The following is a 19,473-nucleotide window of genomic DNA, read 5'->3' as shown; positions in this document are numbered from 1 at the left end:
GGTGTGGGGTTGTTTTTCAGGGGTTGGGCTTGGCCCCTTAGTTCCAGTGAAGTGAACACTTAAGACGTCAGCATACCAAGACATTTTGGACAATTTCATGCTCCGAACTTTGTGGGAACAGTTTGGGGATGGCCCCTTCCTGATCCAACATGACTGCGCACCAGTGCACAAAGCAAGGTCCATAAAGACATGGATGAGCGAGTTTGGGGGGGAGGAACTTGACTGGCCTGCACAGAGTCCTGACCGCAACCCCATAGAACACCTTTGGGATGAGAGCGGAGACTGCGAGCCAGGCCTTCTCGTCCACATTAATGCCTGACCTCACAAATGCGCTTCTGGAAGAATGGTCAAACATTCCCATAGACACACTCCTAAACCTTGTGGACAACCTTCCCAGAAAAGTTGAAGCTGTTATATCTGTAAAGGGTGGGCCAACACAATATTAAACCCTACAGACTAAGACTGGGATGCCATTGAATTTCATGTGTGTGTAAAAGCAGGAGTCCCAATACTTTTGGTAATATAGTGTAAATTGCATTGAATAGAAATACTGCAGCTTGAAGGTGGCAGTGTTTATTTGCAGGCATTTATTTTTATCAGTTAAGGCTTCTTGTGATCAAAGCCAGCTTAGTAATCATGTGATGGGGATCCAGATCCAGTGGGGACAGTAGCTGTTAGGGACTGCTGGGGAAGCAGCCACATAAACTGTTGGTTTCTCGCTATCAATGAGGAGGACTTTTTTTAAATATTCCAAAGTATTAAATGTGCAATTTTATAAAGTGGGGGGTGGGGCACCACTGAGAGGAAATGAAGCATTGGTGAAAGATCTGCTTTGATGACCATTAATGCCTATGATGTCTATAGCAGTGTATCTCAACTGGGGTGCTGCATACACGGTGTTGGGTGGCTCAGGGGTGCTACACTGTGTTGGAGAATTACCAAAAATGGAGCACTCAGAATTTGGTGCAGCTGGACATAGCCAATCAGCTCCTAACCCTCTGCTTGTTCAATTAAGATTTGGCAATAAAACCTGGAAGCTGATGTGGGTGGATTGGCTAGCAGCACCATGGAAATGCATGAAGCTAATTCAGACTGGATGACTTTCAGGGCAGGCCCAGCATTCAGAAGAGCATAGAAGTGTATAGATCTGCTATGCCTCCTGTCCACTGCCATGCTGTGGTGAAGTTCAGAAGGTTGGAAACTCTTGTAAAAAAGTTAGGGGAGACTGGTGAAGATTCGAACTGGGAGTGGGGTGGAACTGAAGACTTGAACTAGGAGTGGGGTGGAACTGAAGACTCAAACTGGGAGTGGGGTGGAGATGAACACTTGAACTGGGAGTGGGGTGGAACTGAAGACTTGAACTGTGAATGGGGTGGAGATGAAGACTTGAACTGGGAGTGGGGTGGAACTGAAAACTCAAACTTGTAGTGGGGTGGAGATGAAGACTTGAACTGGGAGTGGGGTGGAGCTGAAGACTTGAACTGGGAGTGGGGTGGAGCTGAAGACTTGAACTGGGAGTGGGGTGGAGCTGAAGACTTGAACTGGGAGTGGGGTGGAGCTGAAGACTTGAACTGGGAGTGGGGTGGAGCTGAAGACTTGAACTGGGAGTGGGGTGGAGCTGAAGACTTGAACTGGGAGTGGGGTGGAGCTGAAGACTTGAACTGGGAGTGGGGTGGAGCTGAAGACTTGAACTGGAAGTGGGGTAGAACAGTGGGGTGGAGATGAAGACTTGAACTGGGAGTGGGCTGGAACATTGGGGTGGAGCTGAAGACTTGAACTGGGAGTGGGGTGGAGCTGAAGACTTGAACTGGGAGTGGGGTGGAGCTGAAGACTTGAACTGGGAGTGGGGTGGAGCTGAAGATTTGAACTGGGAGTGGGGTGGAACTGAAGATTTGAACTGGGAGTGGGGTGGAGCTGAAGATTTGAACTGGGAGTGGGGTGGAGCTGAAGATTTGAACTGGGAGTAGGGTGGAACTGAAGATTTGAACTGGGAGTGGGGTGGAACTGAAGATTTGAACTGGGAGTGGGGTGGAACTGAAGATTTGAACTGGGAGTGGGGTGGAACTGAAGATTTGAACTGGGAGTGGGGTGGAACTGAAGATTTGAACTGGGAGTGGGGTGGAGCTGAAGATTTGAACTGGGAGTAGGGTGGAGCTGAAGATTTGAACTGGGAGTGGGATGGAACTGAAGACTTGAACTGGGAGTGGGATGGAACTGAAGACTTGAACTGGGAGTGGGGTGGAACTGAAGACTTGAAGTGGGAGTGGGGTGGAACTGAAGACTTGAACTGGGAGTGGGGTGGACCTAAAGATTCAAACTGGGAGTGGGGTGGAGCTGAAGACTCAAACTGGGAGTGGGGTGGAGCTGAAGACTCAAACTGGGAGTGGGGTGGAGCTGGAGACTTGAACTGGGAGTAGGGTGGAACTGAAGATTCTGATATGAAAGGGGGAAGGAACTGGGGGTGGGGGCCAGGGGTGGAACTGAGGACCCTGTTGAGAAAAGATTGAGGCCTGAGGACTCTAAAGTAAAAGGGGGGGGGGGTTCTGCTGTGACAGTAGCACACATTTTAGACTGGGGTGTCTTGAGATTTTGCATACACCGGTCTGCAGAACTCTCCTTCACATTTGCTCCTTCGTGTATGTTACTACAGAAAGGTCACCAAGCAGAATGCCATCGATGTGCTGCCAACTGACATTTGCCATTTTAAAAGCACTTTGAAGATAATAATAACATTGGAGTGGATCTCCAGGGAGGATAATAAACTCCACCGGACAATGTCTCTATAGGTTCTCACCAGAAAAATATGTTCCAGGTCCGGTTCTTTGTTTTTTGCGTGACGCGTTCGATGTATATTTTTAGCTGTGCCATTATACTCTATTAGAACGTGCATCAAAGTCCTGCATGCTGCATCTTTTAGGAGTTTTAATCAAAATGCGTTAATAGCAGTCATAAGTAGTTCTGGCAAAAAACTTGCAAAAAATGCACAACATATATGTGAACTGCCCTTAAAGAGCCCTGTTACCGATATCCAGTTTCCCTGTAATGTAGAATGTAAATACCCCTCCAGCTGCCCATCCTGCTCCATTCAAGAGTGACCCTCCCCTGAATTCTGATGGGAAACTATCATTTCTGGGAGTATCAATCTCCTTGGCCTCGGCAGCTCTCGTTGGTTCCTCCCGCTGGTCTCCACACCAGTACTGCTTCTTGTAATGATATTAATTTTAAATAGAGTGGGGAAGCATTTAAATTTTTAACCCCCCCCCCCGGGTACTATGGGACTGCCAGGGTGAACTTTAGAAGAAACAATATTTTGAAAATATAGAAAAAAATATTATTTTATAAAATACTGCCACACTGTTTTATAAAATAATACATTTTTATATATTTTCAAAATATTGTGTCTTCTAAAGTTCGCCCTAATGCTGCGTACACACTAGCGGAATGTCGGACAAAAAAAGTCAGACGGAAGCTTTTCATTGTATATTCCGATCGTGTGTATACCTCATCAGACTTTTTTTTTTTCGAAAATTCTGACGGGCCTATCGGGAAAATCGCTTGTCTGTATGCTGTTCCGACGGACCAAAAACGACACATGCTCTGACGCAAGTATGAGACGGAGGCTATTGGTTACTGGCTATTGTACTTCCTTTTTCTAGCCCCGTTGTATGTCACCGCGTTCTTGACGATCAAACTTTGGTGTGATCGTGTGTACGCAAGACAGTTTCAGCGGAATTCCATCGGAACTTCGTCAGAAAAACCTTCAGAGTTTATTCTGATGGGAAAACTGGTCATGTGTACAGGGCATTAAAGTCCCATAGTTCATGGGGGTACTTGCTTTCCTTAACCACTTAAGGACCGGGGGGCTCTTTTTCATGACTCCATGTTTACAAGCAGATTTTTTTGCTACAAAATTATTTAGAAAAAAAATGTATAATGTTTAGGGGGTTCTAACACCCTAGAGAATAAAATGGCGGTCATTGAAATATTTTCTGTCACACCATATTTGCGCAGCGGTCTTACAACCACACTTTTTTGTTAAAAAATACACTTTTTTAAATTTAAAAAATAAGACAACAGTAAACTTAGCCCACTTTTTTTATATTGTGAAAGATAATGTTACCCAAAATGTCACGCTTCAAAATTGCGCCCGCTCGTGGAATGGCGATAAACTTTTATCCTTAAAAATCTCCATAGGCGACATTTCAAAAATTCTACCGGTTTTGCGTTACAAAGGAGGTCTGGGGCTAGAATTATTGCACTCACTCTACCGATCGCGGCGATACCTCACATGTATAGTGTGTAATTATTCCTGCGCTACCATGTATAACAAAGTTTGAAAAATGGGACTGCTGCAAGCACTGAATGTGGGTCAAACCATATCCACAGAAGAAAAGAATGTAATAAAGGATGGTGCTGCTCTGTTTCCAGCAGAATAAAGGAATAAGCTGCTAAAGATAGCAGTAAAAATGTAAATTAGATGAATCAATGATGTTCATAAGGGTGCAAAGTGCAAGAAATTACTAATAGCGCCGTTATGCTGCTACAGGTAGTAGTACAATGTAAATGGATAGAATAGATATGAATAGATATTCCTACAGATGCAAAATACAACAAATTGCTGGTGTTTCTAAAAAGTCAAGATAAATCGTGACATCCAAATTCCTGGGTGGTAATATCAAAGTGCAAGGTGCAAAAAAAGAAATTACTAAAAAACACTCCAATAAATATGTGCAAACACAAACAAATAAATAAGCGTTCAAAATGTGCAGATAAACGATCAAATGTGCAAATAAGCAACTACTGCAAGATTGGCAGACTGGTGCAAAATTAGCATATAGTGTAAGATAAATGATATAAATCTTCCTGTGCAGAGTGCGACTCGACTGTGCAAAAAATGCAAAATACAGTGAAAAAGTGCAACATATATTTTAAACGTGCCAACTACTATTAACTAAGGCTGGTCCATGCAAATCCACGGTTGTGCAAAAATGCAATAGTAATAGTCTATTGAAATATTTTCTTCCTTATGTGAATTCCAATGTGCAGATAGCAGAATAAAGTGCTGAAATCATAAGGTGTCTCCTCTTCGTGGAAACACACACTAGTAATGCCGCGTACACACGACCAGACTTATGTCCGACAGACTTTCGATGGAGTTCTGCCGGAGTTCTGACAGAGTTCTGACGGACTTTCCGAATGAGCGGACTTGGCCACACACAATCACACCAAACTCCGACGGATTCGACCGTGATGACGTACGACTGGACTAGAATAAGGAAGTTCATAGCCAATAGCCAATAGCTGCCCTAGCGTCGCTGTTTGTCCGTCGGACTAGCATACAGACGAGCGGATTTTTCGATAGGAACTGGATCCGGCGGAAAAATTTGAAGCATGTTCCATTTCTAAAGTCTGTCAGACTTTTGTGAATCAAAAGTCCGTTGCAGCCCACACACGATCGAATAGTCTGCCGGAATCATTCCGTCAGACTTTTGATGTTGAAAAGTCCGGTCGTGTGTACGGGGCATAAGAAGTGGCCCCTTACCTTGTGGTAATGAGGTAACTGTAGGGCTGCAACTAATGATTATTTTCATAATCGATTATTTGGGCGATTATTTTTTCAATTAATCGATTAATCGGTTAATAACCTTAAAGTGGTTGTAAACCCTTACAACACACTTTGACCTACAGGTAAACCTAGATTAGGGCTTACCTGTAGGTCCAAGAAATATCTCCTAAACCTACACAGTTTAGGAGATATTTGCTGAAAGACAGGCACCGCTGTCTACGGCGTATGCGCCGTAGACAGCGCCGCGCAAGGTGCACAGAGCGCAGCGGTCAACGGCGATATGCCGCATGTGGCGGCTCCCGTGCGCATGCACGGGAGTGACATCATATCGGCTTCGGCGAATGACAGCGGCGGAGCAGCGAGACCCACCGAGAAGATGGATGTGGCGGACTACAGAGGACAGCGGTGACATCGCTGGCTCCTGTGTCAGGTAAGTGGCACATAATGGATTACTATGCAATGCATAGTAGTCCATTATGCTTTACCTTTGCAGGGAATGAAAGAGGAAGTAAACTCATCAGTGGTGTATAATTTAGTTAATATGTAAAGTTTAAAAAAAACAATTCATTCCTAAATATCTCTATACGCAGGGGTAAATATAAATAACCAACTATATGATTAGGGAGTAAAATCTTTAATCCACTCTGAGGCTGAATCTGGTAAATATAATCAGACTCCGATCTAATTTTTTTATTTAAAGAAAAGTTAAAGATTGTTTGGCAGATTTTCAAACAGAACTGTAATATTATATGCTGGCCATACAAAAACAATGTCTTCCTTAAAAAATAAAATAAAAAAAAAGTAATTTTAACCACTTCCCAACCGGCGCACGACGATGTACGTCGGCAGAATGGCACAGGCAGGCAAACTGGCGTACAGGTACGTCCATTTGTATTTGCCGCCCTGCCATCGCGTGCACGCCGGTCGGGACCCCCGTGAACCCACGAGGAAAACCCTGGAAATGACTGCTTCTTCTCCCTTATATCCCAGGACCAGAGTGGGTTCTTTATCTGTCTTGGTCTCTCATCAGATGCAGGAGCAGTAATAAAAGAAGAGGGGGTGCCGGATAGTGTAGTATTTTCAACAGTAATTTGATTTATTAATAAAACAATGAGGGTACTCACATAATACAAATGAAAAAAAACGCTTATCTCCTACGAGTGGCGAGCTTGTTTGCCTACGTCAGTTTAGAGTGCCTATCCTGTCCCTACGTGTGACATCACAACCACGTGACTTCATCCCCCGATGACGTTTTGACATCACTTCCGCCCAGCTATGGTATGAAGACGGGAGGGGGCCATCTTCCCCTCACTCGTCTCCATACCTAGCAAGGAGACACACGTGATTGCCTCCGCCGCTGCTGACGGCTCTGGTAAGCAGCGGAGGGCACCCGATCGCGGCAGGGGGGGGGGGGCCTCTCCTGACACGATAAAAAAAGTAATCTTGTGGCGAAGCCGCCGCTGAGACCACTATTATCTTGTAGCTGACCGCCGGGCGAACACGGGGATACAAGGGTTATGGCCGCTAGCTGCTGTCATATCAACGATATCCGTCCCCAAAGTAGGGACGTATATCGGCGTGCAGCGGTTGGCAAGTGGTTAAATTCTTCATCAGTTTATGCCAATATATATTCTTCTACATAGTTTTGGTAAAACAAAAATTTCAATAAGCGTATATTGATTGGTTTGCACAAAAGTTATAGCATCTAACTCTGGGATATGTTTTTTTTTTTTTTTTTTTTTTTTTTTTTTAGGTGTAATGGTGGCAATCATTGATTTATAGCGGGCTATCTCTATCTATCTATCTATCTATCTATCTATCTATCTATCTATCTATCTATCTATCTATCTATCTATCTATCTATCTATCTATCTATCTATCTATCTATCTATCTATCTATCTATCTATCTATCTATCTATCTATCTATCTATCTATCTATCCTACAGCACTGTATAAACTATAAATGAATGCAATGAAGTCTATTCTGACATACTTGTGCACCACCTGGTGGTGGGTTTGCAGTATGCCGTTAACTGGAAAATGTAAGACCGCTTTGCCATTTTTAACCACTTCAAACTACAGAAAACTACAGTACCATAGCTCCCAACTGTCCCTGATTTGGAGCAATGTCCCTCTGTCCCTCTTTCCTCCTCATTTGTCCCTCATTTTGGTCTGATCCATATAGTTGTATATAAAATGCGCTTTTTATCTTTCAAAAAGTGTTCTCCAGAGCTAAACCTTTCTTCTGATCTCCAAATTGCTGTATTTGTAAATTCCAGAAGCCAATATAAAGGAATATAGGAATATAAAGGAATAGTAGTGGTAAAAAAAAGCCCTTGTGGGTTCAACCAATATTTTTTTTTGTACAATTCCCCTTTAATCAATCACTCCCCTCTCGGCCTATAACAGAATGACGGGTGGGAAGTGGTTCTGTTATCCTGACTGGGCATCATATAACGTCCAGCAGGATAACATGCCGGCGAGCCGACACGCCGCAGCTCCGATCGTGATAAGAAACCTCTGTCAGAGGCTTCTTACCACGTGATTAGTTATGACCAATCACAGCTGACCATTGCGAGAACCAGGAAGTGCCGGTAAATGGCATTCCTCGGTTTGCGCTGACAGGGAGAGCCGATCAGCGGCTCTCCCTGCCGGGGGGGGGGGGGGGTTGGGGGTCTTTGCTGTGAGCACATTGATTATCAGCACAGCCCCATCAGATGTGCCAATCAGTGCCCAGCAGTGCGCCAATAAAGTCTGCCAGTGCCCACAACAGTGCCAGTTAGTGTCCATCACAGTGCCCAGCATTAATACCTATCAGTACCTGCCCAATCAGTGCTGCCCATCAGTGCCATCTATTAGTGTTCATCAATGCCACCTGTCAGTGCCCATCAGTGCCGCCTATCAGTGCCAATCAGTACCACCTGTCAGTGCCCATCAGTACCGCCTGTCAGTACTCATCAGTGCCGCCTGCCAGTGTTCATCAGTGCCGCCTGTCAGTACTCATCAGTGCCGCCTGCCAGTGCTCATCAGTGCCGCCTGCCAGTGCTCATCAGTGCCGCCTGCCAGTGCTCATCAGTGCTGCCTGTCAGTACTCATCAGTGCTGCCTGTCAGTGCCTATCAGTGCCGCCTGTCAGTGCCCATCAGTGGTGCATATCAGTGCCGCCTATCAGTGCCCATGAATTCTACATATCAGTGCCTCCTCATCAGTGCCACCTTATCAGTGCCGACTCATCCGTGCCCGTCAGTGAAGGAGAAAACGACATTTTATAACAGAAACAAAGAAAAAAATTTTTTTTCAAAAATGTTGGTCTTTTTTAGTTTGTTTAGCAAAAGATAAAAACCGCAGAGGTGATAAAATACCACCAAAAGAAAGCTCTATTTGTGGGAAGAAAATGATAAAAATTTAGTTTGGGTACAGTGTTGTATGACCGTGCAATTGTCATTGTCATTTTTTGTGAGTAAGGGGGTGTGGCAAGGGGTGTGTCCTATGCCTGCATACTTTTGCGGATAGGTGTCCCTCATTCCCGTCTCAAAACGTTGGGAGGTGTGCAGTACCCAAAAATTTCCACAGGTGACGCTTTAAAAATCTTTACAGGTGGTATCGCTGATCTTTCTTCACAATATTGATCCTACCATCCCTGACACCTGTTGTTGCTGCTTGCAGGCTCCTGGCACCATCGTCCATAGTCGGGGCACTTGCCCACATATACTCCCTTTTTTTGGGACAAGACATTGAGATTGTTTTGCTGAACTGATGGGTGATGTCTACCCTAACCAGCCCCAGCTTACTGTCCTTTCTCTGGTGCCGGGCTCCTGCAAACATTGAAAAAAAGTCTGATTAGACATTTCCTAACTGTGGCTCGATCTGTTATTGCCAGATGCCGGTGCCAATCTGACCCATCAACCTTAGCCACCTGGGCTTGTGAACGTAACCTCTTCAGCCCCGGAAAGATTTTACCCCCTTCCTGACCAGAGCACTTGCGACTCTGCACTGCGTCGCTTTAACTGACAATTATGCAACATGGTACCCAAACAAATACGAATAGAGATTTAATTTGGTGGTATTTTACCACCTCTGTGGTTTTTATTTTTTTGCGCTATAAACAAAAAGAGAGCGACAATTTTGATAAAAAAGCATTATTTTTTACTTTTTGCTATTATAAATATTCCCCAAAAATATATTTAAAAAAAAAAAAAACATTTTTCCTCAGTTTAGGCCGATATGTATTCTTCTACATTTTGGTAAAAAAAAAAAAAATCGCAATAATCATATATTGATTGGTTTGCGCAAAAGTTATAGCATCTACAAAATAGGGGATAGATTTATGGCATTTTTATTATAATTTTTTTTTTATTAGTAATGGCGATGATCTGCAATTTATATCAGGACTGCGACATTATGGCGGACACGTCGGACACTTTTGACACTATTTTTGGACCATTGTCATTTATACAGCAATCAGTGCTATAGAAATGCACTGCTTACTGTTCACCACTAGGGGGCGATGAAGGGGTTAAGTGTGTCCTAGGGAGTGATTCTAACTGTGGGGGGGATGGGCTTCAAGTCACATCGATCACTGCTCTTGATAACAGGGAGTAATGATCTCTGTCATGTCACTAGTCAGAATGGGGAAATGCCTTGTTTACATAGGCAGTTCTCCATTCTACCGCTCCGTGACACGATCCCCGGGCGACCGGCGGACATCAAGTCCGACGGTCCCGCGGGCATGGTCACATGGTACGCAGCGTAAATGCGCCTGCTATGCAGTCAGCAACTGGTTAATCACATTGAATGTGTGGAAAATATGATAGCATGGAATGAAGACAAATTGGATTCTCGTAATCTTATGTTGACTGTCTGGAATAATTTCTGGTACTCATCTACTTTTGACGCGTTTACCACTACCGCGGTTTAGCCATCTGAGTAATTTCGGGATCCTCGCCAACAGTTTTTGCTGCTCTTCTGTTGAGTTATGTAGGTTTTTATGGCCTTCTTCTCCCTATTTATGGCCTTCTCCTCTCCCTCCATCCACTACTAGAGCTGCACAATTAAAGCGGGAGTCCGCCGGGAGTTCCGCCGTTTTTTTTTTTTAAAAGCCAGCAGCTACAAATACAGCAGCTGCTGACTTTTAAAATAAGGACACTTACCCGCCCAGCGCGCCCGCGATGTCGGCACCCGAAGCCGATCTCTCGATCGTCTCTCGGCTGCTGCCGCCGCCATCTTGGGTATGGGAATCAGGAAGTGGAGCCTTTCGGCTTCATTTCCCGGTTCCCTACTGCGCATGTGCGAGTCGCGCTGCGCAATAAGGATGGACCCGCTGCCTCTGGGATCTGTGTGTTTCCCAGCAGGCAGCGGGGGACTTTTGGAAAGGGGCGTAGATCTACGCCCCTTTCCGCAGAGAGCTATCCCGGAAGTGGGTGCAGTTACCTGGATTATCCAGGTAACTGCACCCCCCTCCCCCCTGAAAGGTGCCAATTGTGGCGCCGGAGGGGGGGAGGATTCCAATGAGCGGAAGGTCCACTTTAGGGTGGACCTCCGCTTTAATCATTAAAAAAATCGTGATCTCAATTCAACCCCCCCTGACGATCTCTATCGCAGTGTTTGCCGATTCTTTCATATAACAAGTGGAGAGACTTATCTGCTCACTCAGCTGTCAAAAGAAAACATCCAGGCAGTCTGCCAAGTTTTTAACTTGAAACACTGTAATTAACTCTTCCTTCTTAGATCACAGGGATAAACTTCTGTTTGTAAAGAAAAACATTTAAGTTTTTAACAACGTGTAAATGCAGAAAGTTTAATCACTTAAAGTCTAAATCTTTTTCTGACACTTGTTTCCTAAGGTAAAATCAATATTTTTTGCTAGAAAATTACTTGGAACCCCCAAACATTATATATATTTTAGCAGAGACCCTAGGGAATAAAATGGCAATTGCTGCAATATTTCATGTCACACTGCATTTGCACAGCCATCTTTCAAATGCAATTTTTGGGGAAAAAATACACTTCAATGAATTTAAAAAAAAAAAAAAAAAAAAACGAAAAAAGTAAAGTTAGCCCAATTTTTTTTTTCATTTTAATGTGAAAGATGATGTTACGCCGCGAAAATCTTGATCTATCTTCTAAGCAAAAAAATTGTTATTCTCATTTTAGCCAGAATCGTGCAGCTCTACCCTCTACCTTCCGTTTCCGTTATGTAATTTCATTTTTTTTTCTCTTTCTCATCCTCTATTTTTGTGCTCTGTTTCTCTTCTCTTGTCATTTCTGGGCTTCTTTTTATCGTTGCTGCTCTTGGATTCAGAGGCGCTTTGTTTCACGGGCAGTCATATGTCAATGTCCTACCTAAAATATACTATAAAATAAGAAAGGAACTAATGCGCAAAACCAAACTCATTCAAATGAATAAACGAAGGCTGTGAGAAGCTGCCAACATATATAAGACAAAAAATGAGTATAAAAGGTAAGTAGCGCTAACTATAAATAATAATTAATAAAAAAATTGTTTAAAACACACTGACTGCCAATCACTTCCAAGACCCTGCTGCGGCCAATGTGCTAAATGATCCAGTGTCACCAATAGGGATGAGCTTCGTGTTCGAGTCGAACATACGTTCGACTCGAACATCGGCTGTTCGCCCGTTCGGCGAAGTCCGAACATTTTGGTCCGTTCGTGCCAAATTCGTGTGGCGCTCACGGCCCACAATGCACTGCGATGGCACAGTGCATTGCTGGCTCATGATTGGCCAAGCATGCACTGTGACCCCGCATGCTTGGCCAATCGCAGCGCCAGCAGCGAGGAGAGCCATGATTGGCCACAGGCAGGATGCCTGTGGCCAATCATAGCTCAGGCTGTGTAGTGCACGCCCCACACTATATAAGGCCGCCAGCGCGGCGGCCTTGTGTAGTGTGTTGGCGTCTGAAGCAGTGGGTGTTCTGTGTACCTTCAACACAGTACACACCGATCGTTTTTGGCCGATTTTCGATCTTGCTGTTGTGTAGTGGTTGTTGTCTGCGTGCCCTGACCGCAGTATACACCGCTATATTCACCTCACCTATATAGCTAGTGATCTATCTTTTATAATAGAGCTTGCAGTCAGTAGTGTTAGGAGCTTGTGCGTGCTGTCTGCGTGCTCTGTACCCAGTACATACCGCTATATCCACCTACATAGCTCTTCTCTATTTGAGCCCACTTGCCATCTGCAGGAGTTATTGGAAGTTGTGTGTGCCTCCAGCACAGCACAGTATACATCTGTATATACCCCTTTATCTCTGGTATTCTATAATAAAGGCATCTGCAGGAGTTAGTGGGTGTTGTGTGCCTCTAGCACAATATACACTACCCAACTGCTTTTTTACCCAACTCCCTTCAGGCCATTACCATGTCTGGAAGGCCAGCAAGGAGAGGCAGACAGGCGCGAGCCGATAAAAGAGGGCAAGCAGGCTCTGTGTCTAGAGACAACAGTGCTGGTCGTGGACGCGGTGCATTGTCATCAGCACGTGGCCATGGGACACGCTTGTCCTTCTTTTCGGCAGCTGGACATGTTGAGCCACAACATGCCAACGACTTGGTAGAGTGGATGACCAAGCCCTCTTCATCCTCCTCATCCTCTCTCACCCAGTCTCAGGGTACTAGCAAAGCAGCTGCCAACACATCGTCTTCCCTCCTCTCAATGTCATCATCAGTGACTCCTTCCCTAGACCCACCACGTCCTCCTGAGGAGTCTCCTGAACTCTTTGAGCACAGTGTTGGGTACATGCTCCAGGAGGATGCCCAGTGTTTTGTAGCCTCTGATGATGACACTCAGCTAGAGGAAGGCAGTAGCGTGAATGCAGAGAGAGGGGATGCTCAAGAAGGACAGCAATCTGGCAGTCATGTTCCACAAGCTGCAGCATACTGCCAGGTTTGCTACAGCGATGAAGAGGGAGGGGATGATGAGGGCACTGACTCCACGTGGGTGCCTGGTAGGAGAGAGGAGGAGGAGGAGGAGGCACATGTCCAACGAGGCAGGATGCCCTCCGGGGGCCAGCTTAGGGGCAGCACACCGACTGAATCACACCGCAGAGCTCTGCCTGTGCAGGGCGCTGCCTCTGCACGTTATTCTAAAAGTTCTTTGGTGTGGGCCTTTTTTGAGACGAGTGCATCAGATCGCACCGCTGCTATTTGCAACATATGTCTCAAGCGTATCTCGCGTGGCCAAAACATCAGCCGCTTGGGCACCACATGCTTGACCAGACATATGTTGACCTGCCATGCAGCTCGTTGTCAAGCGTACCTCAAAGACCCACACCAAAGAACAAAGCGGCCCTCTCCTTGCTCCTCATCAGCTGGCATCTCCAACCCCACTAGACTTCAGTCCTCTCTGAAACCTGCTCTGAGAGGAATGAAGGTGTAGAATTAGGTGTGTCACAGCCAAGTGTTTCCGGGCACTCTGCTGGCAGTACACCCACGTCCAATTATAGCAGGCAAATGTCCCTGCCCCAGCTGCTGGACCGGCGAAAGAAGTTCACCCCCAGCCATCCACATGCCCAGCGGTTGAATGCTAGCTTGGCTAAATTGCTAGCACTTCAACTGCTGCCTTTTCAGTTGGTAGACTCGGCCCCCTTCCGTGAGTTTGTACAATGTGCGGTTCCTCAGTGGCAGGTCCCCAAACGCCACTTTTTCTCACGGAAGGCGATTCCGGCTCTCTACCGGCATGTGGAAGGCAATGTCCTTGCCTCGCTGGACAGGGCGGTCAGCGGTAAGGTGCATATTACCGCTGACTCATGGTCCAGCAGGCATGGACAGGGACGTTACCTGTCTTTCACGGCCCATTGGGTCACTCTTCTGGCAGCTGGGAAGGATGCAGGACAAGGTGCAGTAGTGTTGGAGGTTGTTCCGCCACCACGCCTTCAAAATGCTACTATTGGTTGTGACACACCTCTCTCCTCCACCCCCTCCTCTTCTTCTTCCTCCATGGCCTCTTCCAGTGCTCTGTCCTCAGAACCAGTGGTGCTCCGTAGGCGTTCCAGGGGCTACGCAAGTACGCAGGCAAAACCATGCCATGCCGTGCTTGCGCTGGTTTGTTTGGGGGACAGGAGCCACACTGGGGTGGATGTTTTGTCAGCTCTGCAGGGGCAGGCCGAGAGGTGGTTGACGCCACGCCAGCTTAAGCCAGGAATGGTGGTTTGCGACAATGGCACCAACCTCCTCTCCGCCCTCCGACAGGGACAACTGACCCATGTGCCCTGTGTAGCTCACGTCCTTAACCTGGTGGTGCAGCGGTTCCCCGGCTTACAGGATGCAGGTACCCCGGCTTACAGGATGTCCTGAAGCAGGCCAGGAAAGTCTGTGTGCATTTCCGCCGATCATTTAATGCCTGTGCTCGGCTGGCTGAGCTCCAAAAGGAGTTGAACCTGCCCAAGAACCGCCTTATATGTGACATGCCCACCAGGTGGAACTCAACGTTGGCCATGCTGCAGCGGCTGCACATGCAGCAGAGGGCCATCAATGAGTACCTGTGCGACTACGGCACCAGGACAGGGTCAGGGGAGCTCGGATTTTTCTCACCACGCCAGTGGGGCATGATCAGGGATGCATGCACTGTCCTGTCACCGTTTGAGGAGGCCACAAGGATGGTGAGCAGTGACAGTGCATGCATCAGTGACACTGTACCTCTTGTCCACCTCTTTGAGCATACGCTGCGTGGAATAATGGACAGGGCACTTGAGGCAGAACAGAGGCAGGAAGAGGAGGACTTCCTTGCCTCTCAAGGCCCCCTTTATCCAGACAGTGTTCCTGCTGTGCCACCCATCACACAGGAAGAGGATGAGGAGCAGGAAGAGGAGGAGGAGGATGATTGTGTCAGCATGGAGGTGGAGGCTGGCACTCAGCATCAGCAGCAGCAGCAGCAGTCTTGTAGGGATGATTTACAGTCCCAAGAAACACGTGGACTTGTACGTGGCTGGGAGGAGGTAGCTGCGGATCATGTTGTCCTTAGTGACCCAGAGGACTCCGGACTGAATGCCTCAGCTAACCTACGCTGCATGGCCTCCCTGATCCTGCAAAGCCTGCGGAAGGATCCTCGTATTCTTCGGATCAAGGAGAGGGACCATTACTGGCTGGCCACTCTCCTTGATCCACGGTACAAGGGTAAGGTTGCCGACCTTATCTTGCCATCGCAGAGGGAGCAGAGGATGAGACATCTCCGGGAGGCCCTGCAGAAAGGTCTGTGCAACGCGTTCCCAGAGACTGGAAGGGTACAAACTCCTGGTCCTGGACAACGTGTTGCTGAGGCATCGGTCAGAAGGAGCGGTGGAGAAGGTGGCCGTCTGACTGATGCTTTCAGACAATTTTTTAGTCCGCAGCCCCAAGGTATGATCGGTTCCAGCAACCATCGCCAGCGTCTGATTTACATGGTGCAGGAATACCTAGGGGCAAGGTCAGACTTGGACACCTTTCCCACCGAAAATCCTCTGGCTTACTGGGTCTTGAGGATGGATCACTGGTCAGTGCTTGCACAGTATGCAATTGAGCTACTGGCCTGTCCTGCATCCAGCGTTCTTTCGGAACGCACCTTCAGTGATGCTGGTGGCTTTGTTACCGATCACAGGGTGCGCCTGTCTACCGAATCAGTTGATCGACTGACCTTCATCAAGATGAATCAGTCTTGGATCACCCACAGCTACCAAGCACCTGAAGCTGATGTAACCGAATAATTTTTTTTGAAATATCACATCCCTTCAAGACTGCCTATGCTGATGCTGAGTGACTGTCCTGTTATGTTGATTGTCTATCCTCTTCCACCTCCGATGATATGTTGGAAGAACATTTCTGTTTCTGGGTGATGCCATCAGCCCAATTTTTCTGCCCCTGTTTAACAGGGGCGTTTAAGTACAATTTTTGATGCAATGCTTTGCAGCAGGGCTAATTCCTGCAATAAAACTAGAGTATATGGGAGAGGTTGCAGTGTCGTGGCACCAGCACCAGTGCCTAAGGCCCAATTTTTCTGCCCCTCTTTAACAGGGGCGTTTAATTACAATTTTTGATGCAATGCTTTGCAGCAGGGCTAATTCCTGCAATAAAACTAGAGTATATGGGAGAGGTTGCAGTGTCGTGGCACCAGCACCAGTGCCTAAGGCCCAATTTTTCTGCCCCTCTTTAACAGGGACATGTAATTACAATTCTTGATATAATATTTCACAGGAGGGCCCGTTCCTGTGCCCACCCAGAGTAACTGTGAGGACTTATAGTGTTGTGGCACCAGCACCACAACCACCAAAGGTCAAATTTTTCTACCACTGTTCAACAATGGCATGTAATTACAATTCTTGATATAATCGTTCACAGCAGGGCGCTCCAGCGCCCACCAAGAGTCGCTTTGAGGGCTTACAATGTTGTGGCAAAACCAACACCTTGTTCCGCCATTTCTGCAGAGCATATAGGGCAGGCCCCTACTTTCAAACATCCAACTTACAAACATCTCCTACTTGCAAACGGAAGGAGACAACAGCAAGTGAGATGAAAAAAGATGGACGACAAAACAAATTATACAGGGGTGATAACCCTTCCCTGTTTTCCAAAAAGCTTAAAAATTATTTTTTTGACTGGAGCTACACTTTAAAAATGTACCAGTTGAAAATTACAAACAGATTCAACTTAACACAACAAACCTACACAGTCCCTGTCTTGTTTGCACCGCCTGTATACTGCTGTTCTGAGTATATAGGGCCTGGGGGCCACACGCATTTCCTTTTTTTAATATGGGTACGGGGTTCCCCTTAATATGCGTACAAGACCCAAAGGGGCTGGTTATGGGCAGGGAGGGCTACCCATGCCATTTTTCTCAATGATTTTCAACCATATTGCAGGAACCAGATATAACATTAAAACCGCAAGCAGCTTTAAATGATGTTATTTCCGTTAAATGTCATTTTGTGCAGGGACTGTTCTAAACACGGGAAACACGTGGCACTTCACAGGCATACTACAGACACCCCCCAGGCACCATATTTAAAGGAATATTTCACTTTTTTTTCCACTTTAATCGACATTAAAATCAGTGCTCCCGCCAAAATGGCCGTTTTTAAAACTTTTTTTTGCATTGACCCATGTCCCCTTTTTAGGACAGTATCTTGCATATTAGCCGTTAAAATTAGCACTTTTAATTTTGAACGTTCGAGTCCCATAGACTTCAATGGGGTTCTAACGTTCGTACGAATTTGGGGTACGTTCGAAAGTTCTGGTGCGAACCGAACTGGGGGGTGTTCGGCTCATCCCTAGTCACCAATCTGCAATATGATACAAAGTCAAAAACATACATAATAAATATAAAGTGCAAGCAAACTAATAAAGTGCCAATATACTTCAAAAGTGCAAGTAGTGCAATCTAATAAAGTCCAATATTCACATAAAGTGCATACAGAAAAATGAAGTGCAAAATCCAGAAGTGATGAAAGTGCAATCAGAATCCAATAAGGACGGGACAGATCTCCATATGGCAGTTCATACAAAAAAAAAAGGAGAAAAAAGTGCATGTGCAATATAATTGATCGATATCCACTTCATCCGATTACTATCAACATCCGTAGTGCAGCACTCACTCACTCACTTTCCCCCAGCCTCTCACCTCAAATGGAGACCCATACAGGTCAAATCAAGCCTTAGTATAAGTTAAAAGCAGGAACCTGGCAATCGATCGACTTCTAACGATATCCAGAACAGTATCGATATTGGATTGGACTTCAGGCTCATCCAGTAAGGTGAGGACATGTAATAAACGGGGGGAGGGGGGCTTCATAGTGCAGTATTTCCAAAGATTTTACTAAAACCTTTGAAACTTTAATGAAGTCACATGTGTAGTGACGCAACGCGTCAGTGAGGAGCCAGGTGTCATCATTTCCAGGCGCGGCCGAGACTGGAAGTACCCTATCTATTAGGAATTAGGAATTTTATTTTTGCTATAGGGATCTATTTTTTTCCTACTTCTATGGTTTGGGATTCAGTCATTTGATCATTCTTGATCAGCGTGGGTTCCCCAGACCAGACCCTTACCCAAACACACAGCCTGCCAGGTCAGGAAAGGGGGGGGCCGAGTGAGCCATACCGGGCCACATGCCCTTAACATGGGGGGGGGGGTGCTTTTTTGATAGTTTTTATATTCACTTACCGTAGTTTTGTTAAGCTGTTAATGTAGACGACTGAATACTGAATGGGCAGAAGCTTGAAATTATTCCCTGACCACACCATGAAGGTTTCTTGTAGCCTGAGGAAAATATAAGAAAAATATAAGAAAATATCAGTGTCAATAAGTCACGGATGTGGGATGTTGTAAATGTGTGGCTGCTGCAGCTCACATCCACCAACATGGCCACTTTAGGTCATGTGACCCACAACCATTGCACACAGTGGCAGCTGCTTTTTCTGGCTGTTAGCATAGGTGTGCACCCCAAAACTCAAACACATATGTATGTATGTGCATGTGCATATATACTGACCATGTCAGTAGAGCAGTAGGGCAGAGATTGGTGTCAGTAGTTTTTTTTTATTATTTAAAACATTTTTATTTATTTTTTTACAATCTTTTAGGACCCCCGTTAGGGGGCTTTGGTGAAACATCAGGGGTCTATGCAAGGGGAATCTGTGCCACATGAGGTGATTAGGTTGTGCCCAGGCATATCTGGCACACCCTTTGCACATGCCTATTGCTATTAGGTTGTTTACTATACATGTGTAATTCGTTTAGTTCCAAATCATTTTTTTTACGAATTTTGACAAATTCGTTAATTTCGAAATTTCCTAAATTTCGAATTTCCAAAATTTTGAATTTCCGATTCGGAATTTCTAATTTCTGAATTTTCACATTTTCGAAAATTTGAAATTCCTGTATTTCAGAAATTCGGAATTTCGGAAATTCGAAATGCCAGAAATT

General features: G+C 45.8%; 1 protein-coding gene across 1 annotated transcript in view; it reads right to left on the bottom strand.

Annotated features, from left to right (window-relative positions):
* EXOC3L4 (exocyst complex component 3 like 4) overlaps window positions 1-19,473 on the bottom strand; it is a 172,473-nt gene that overhangs the window by 53,188 nt on the left and 99,812 nt on the right. Inside the window, exon 7 of the mRNA XM_077463717.1 lies at window positions 18,712-18,807. Coding sequence (XP_077319843.1) covers window positions 18,712-18,807 — 96 coding nt within the window. The remainder of the gene's footprint in view (window positions 1-18,711; window positions 18,808-19,473) is intronic.

Source organism: Lithobates pipiens, unplaced genomic scaffold (genome assembly GCF_037356315.1).
Source record: "Lithobates pipiens isolate NorthernLeopardFrog02 unplaced genomic scaffold, aLitPip1_a1.2 Scaffold_30, whole genome shotgun sequence".
Lineage (NCBI taxonomy): Eukaryota > Metazoa > Chordata > Amphibia > Anura > Ranidae > Lithobates > Lithobates pipiens.
Note: the sequence above shows the minus strand (reverse complement) of the source record. Positions and strands in the feature narration are given on the sequence as shown.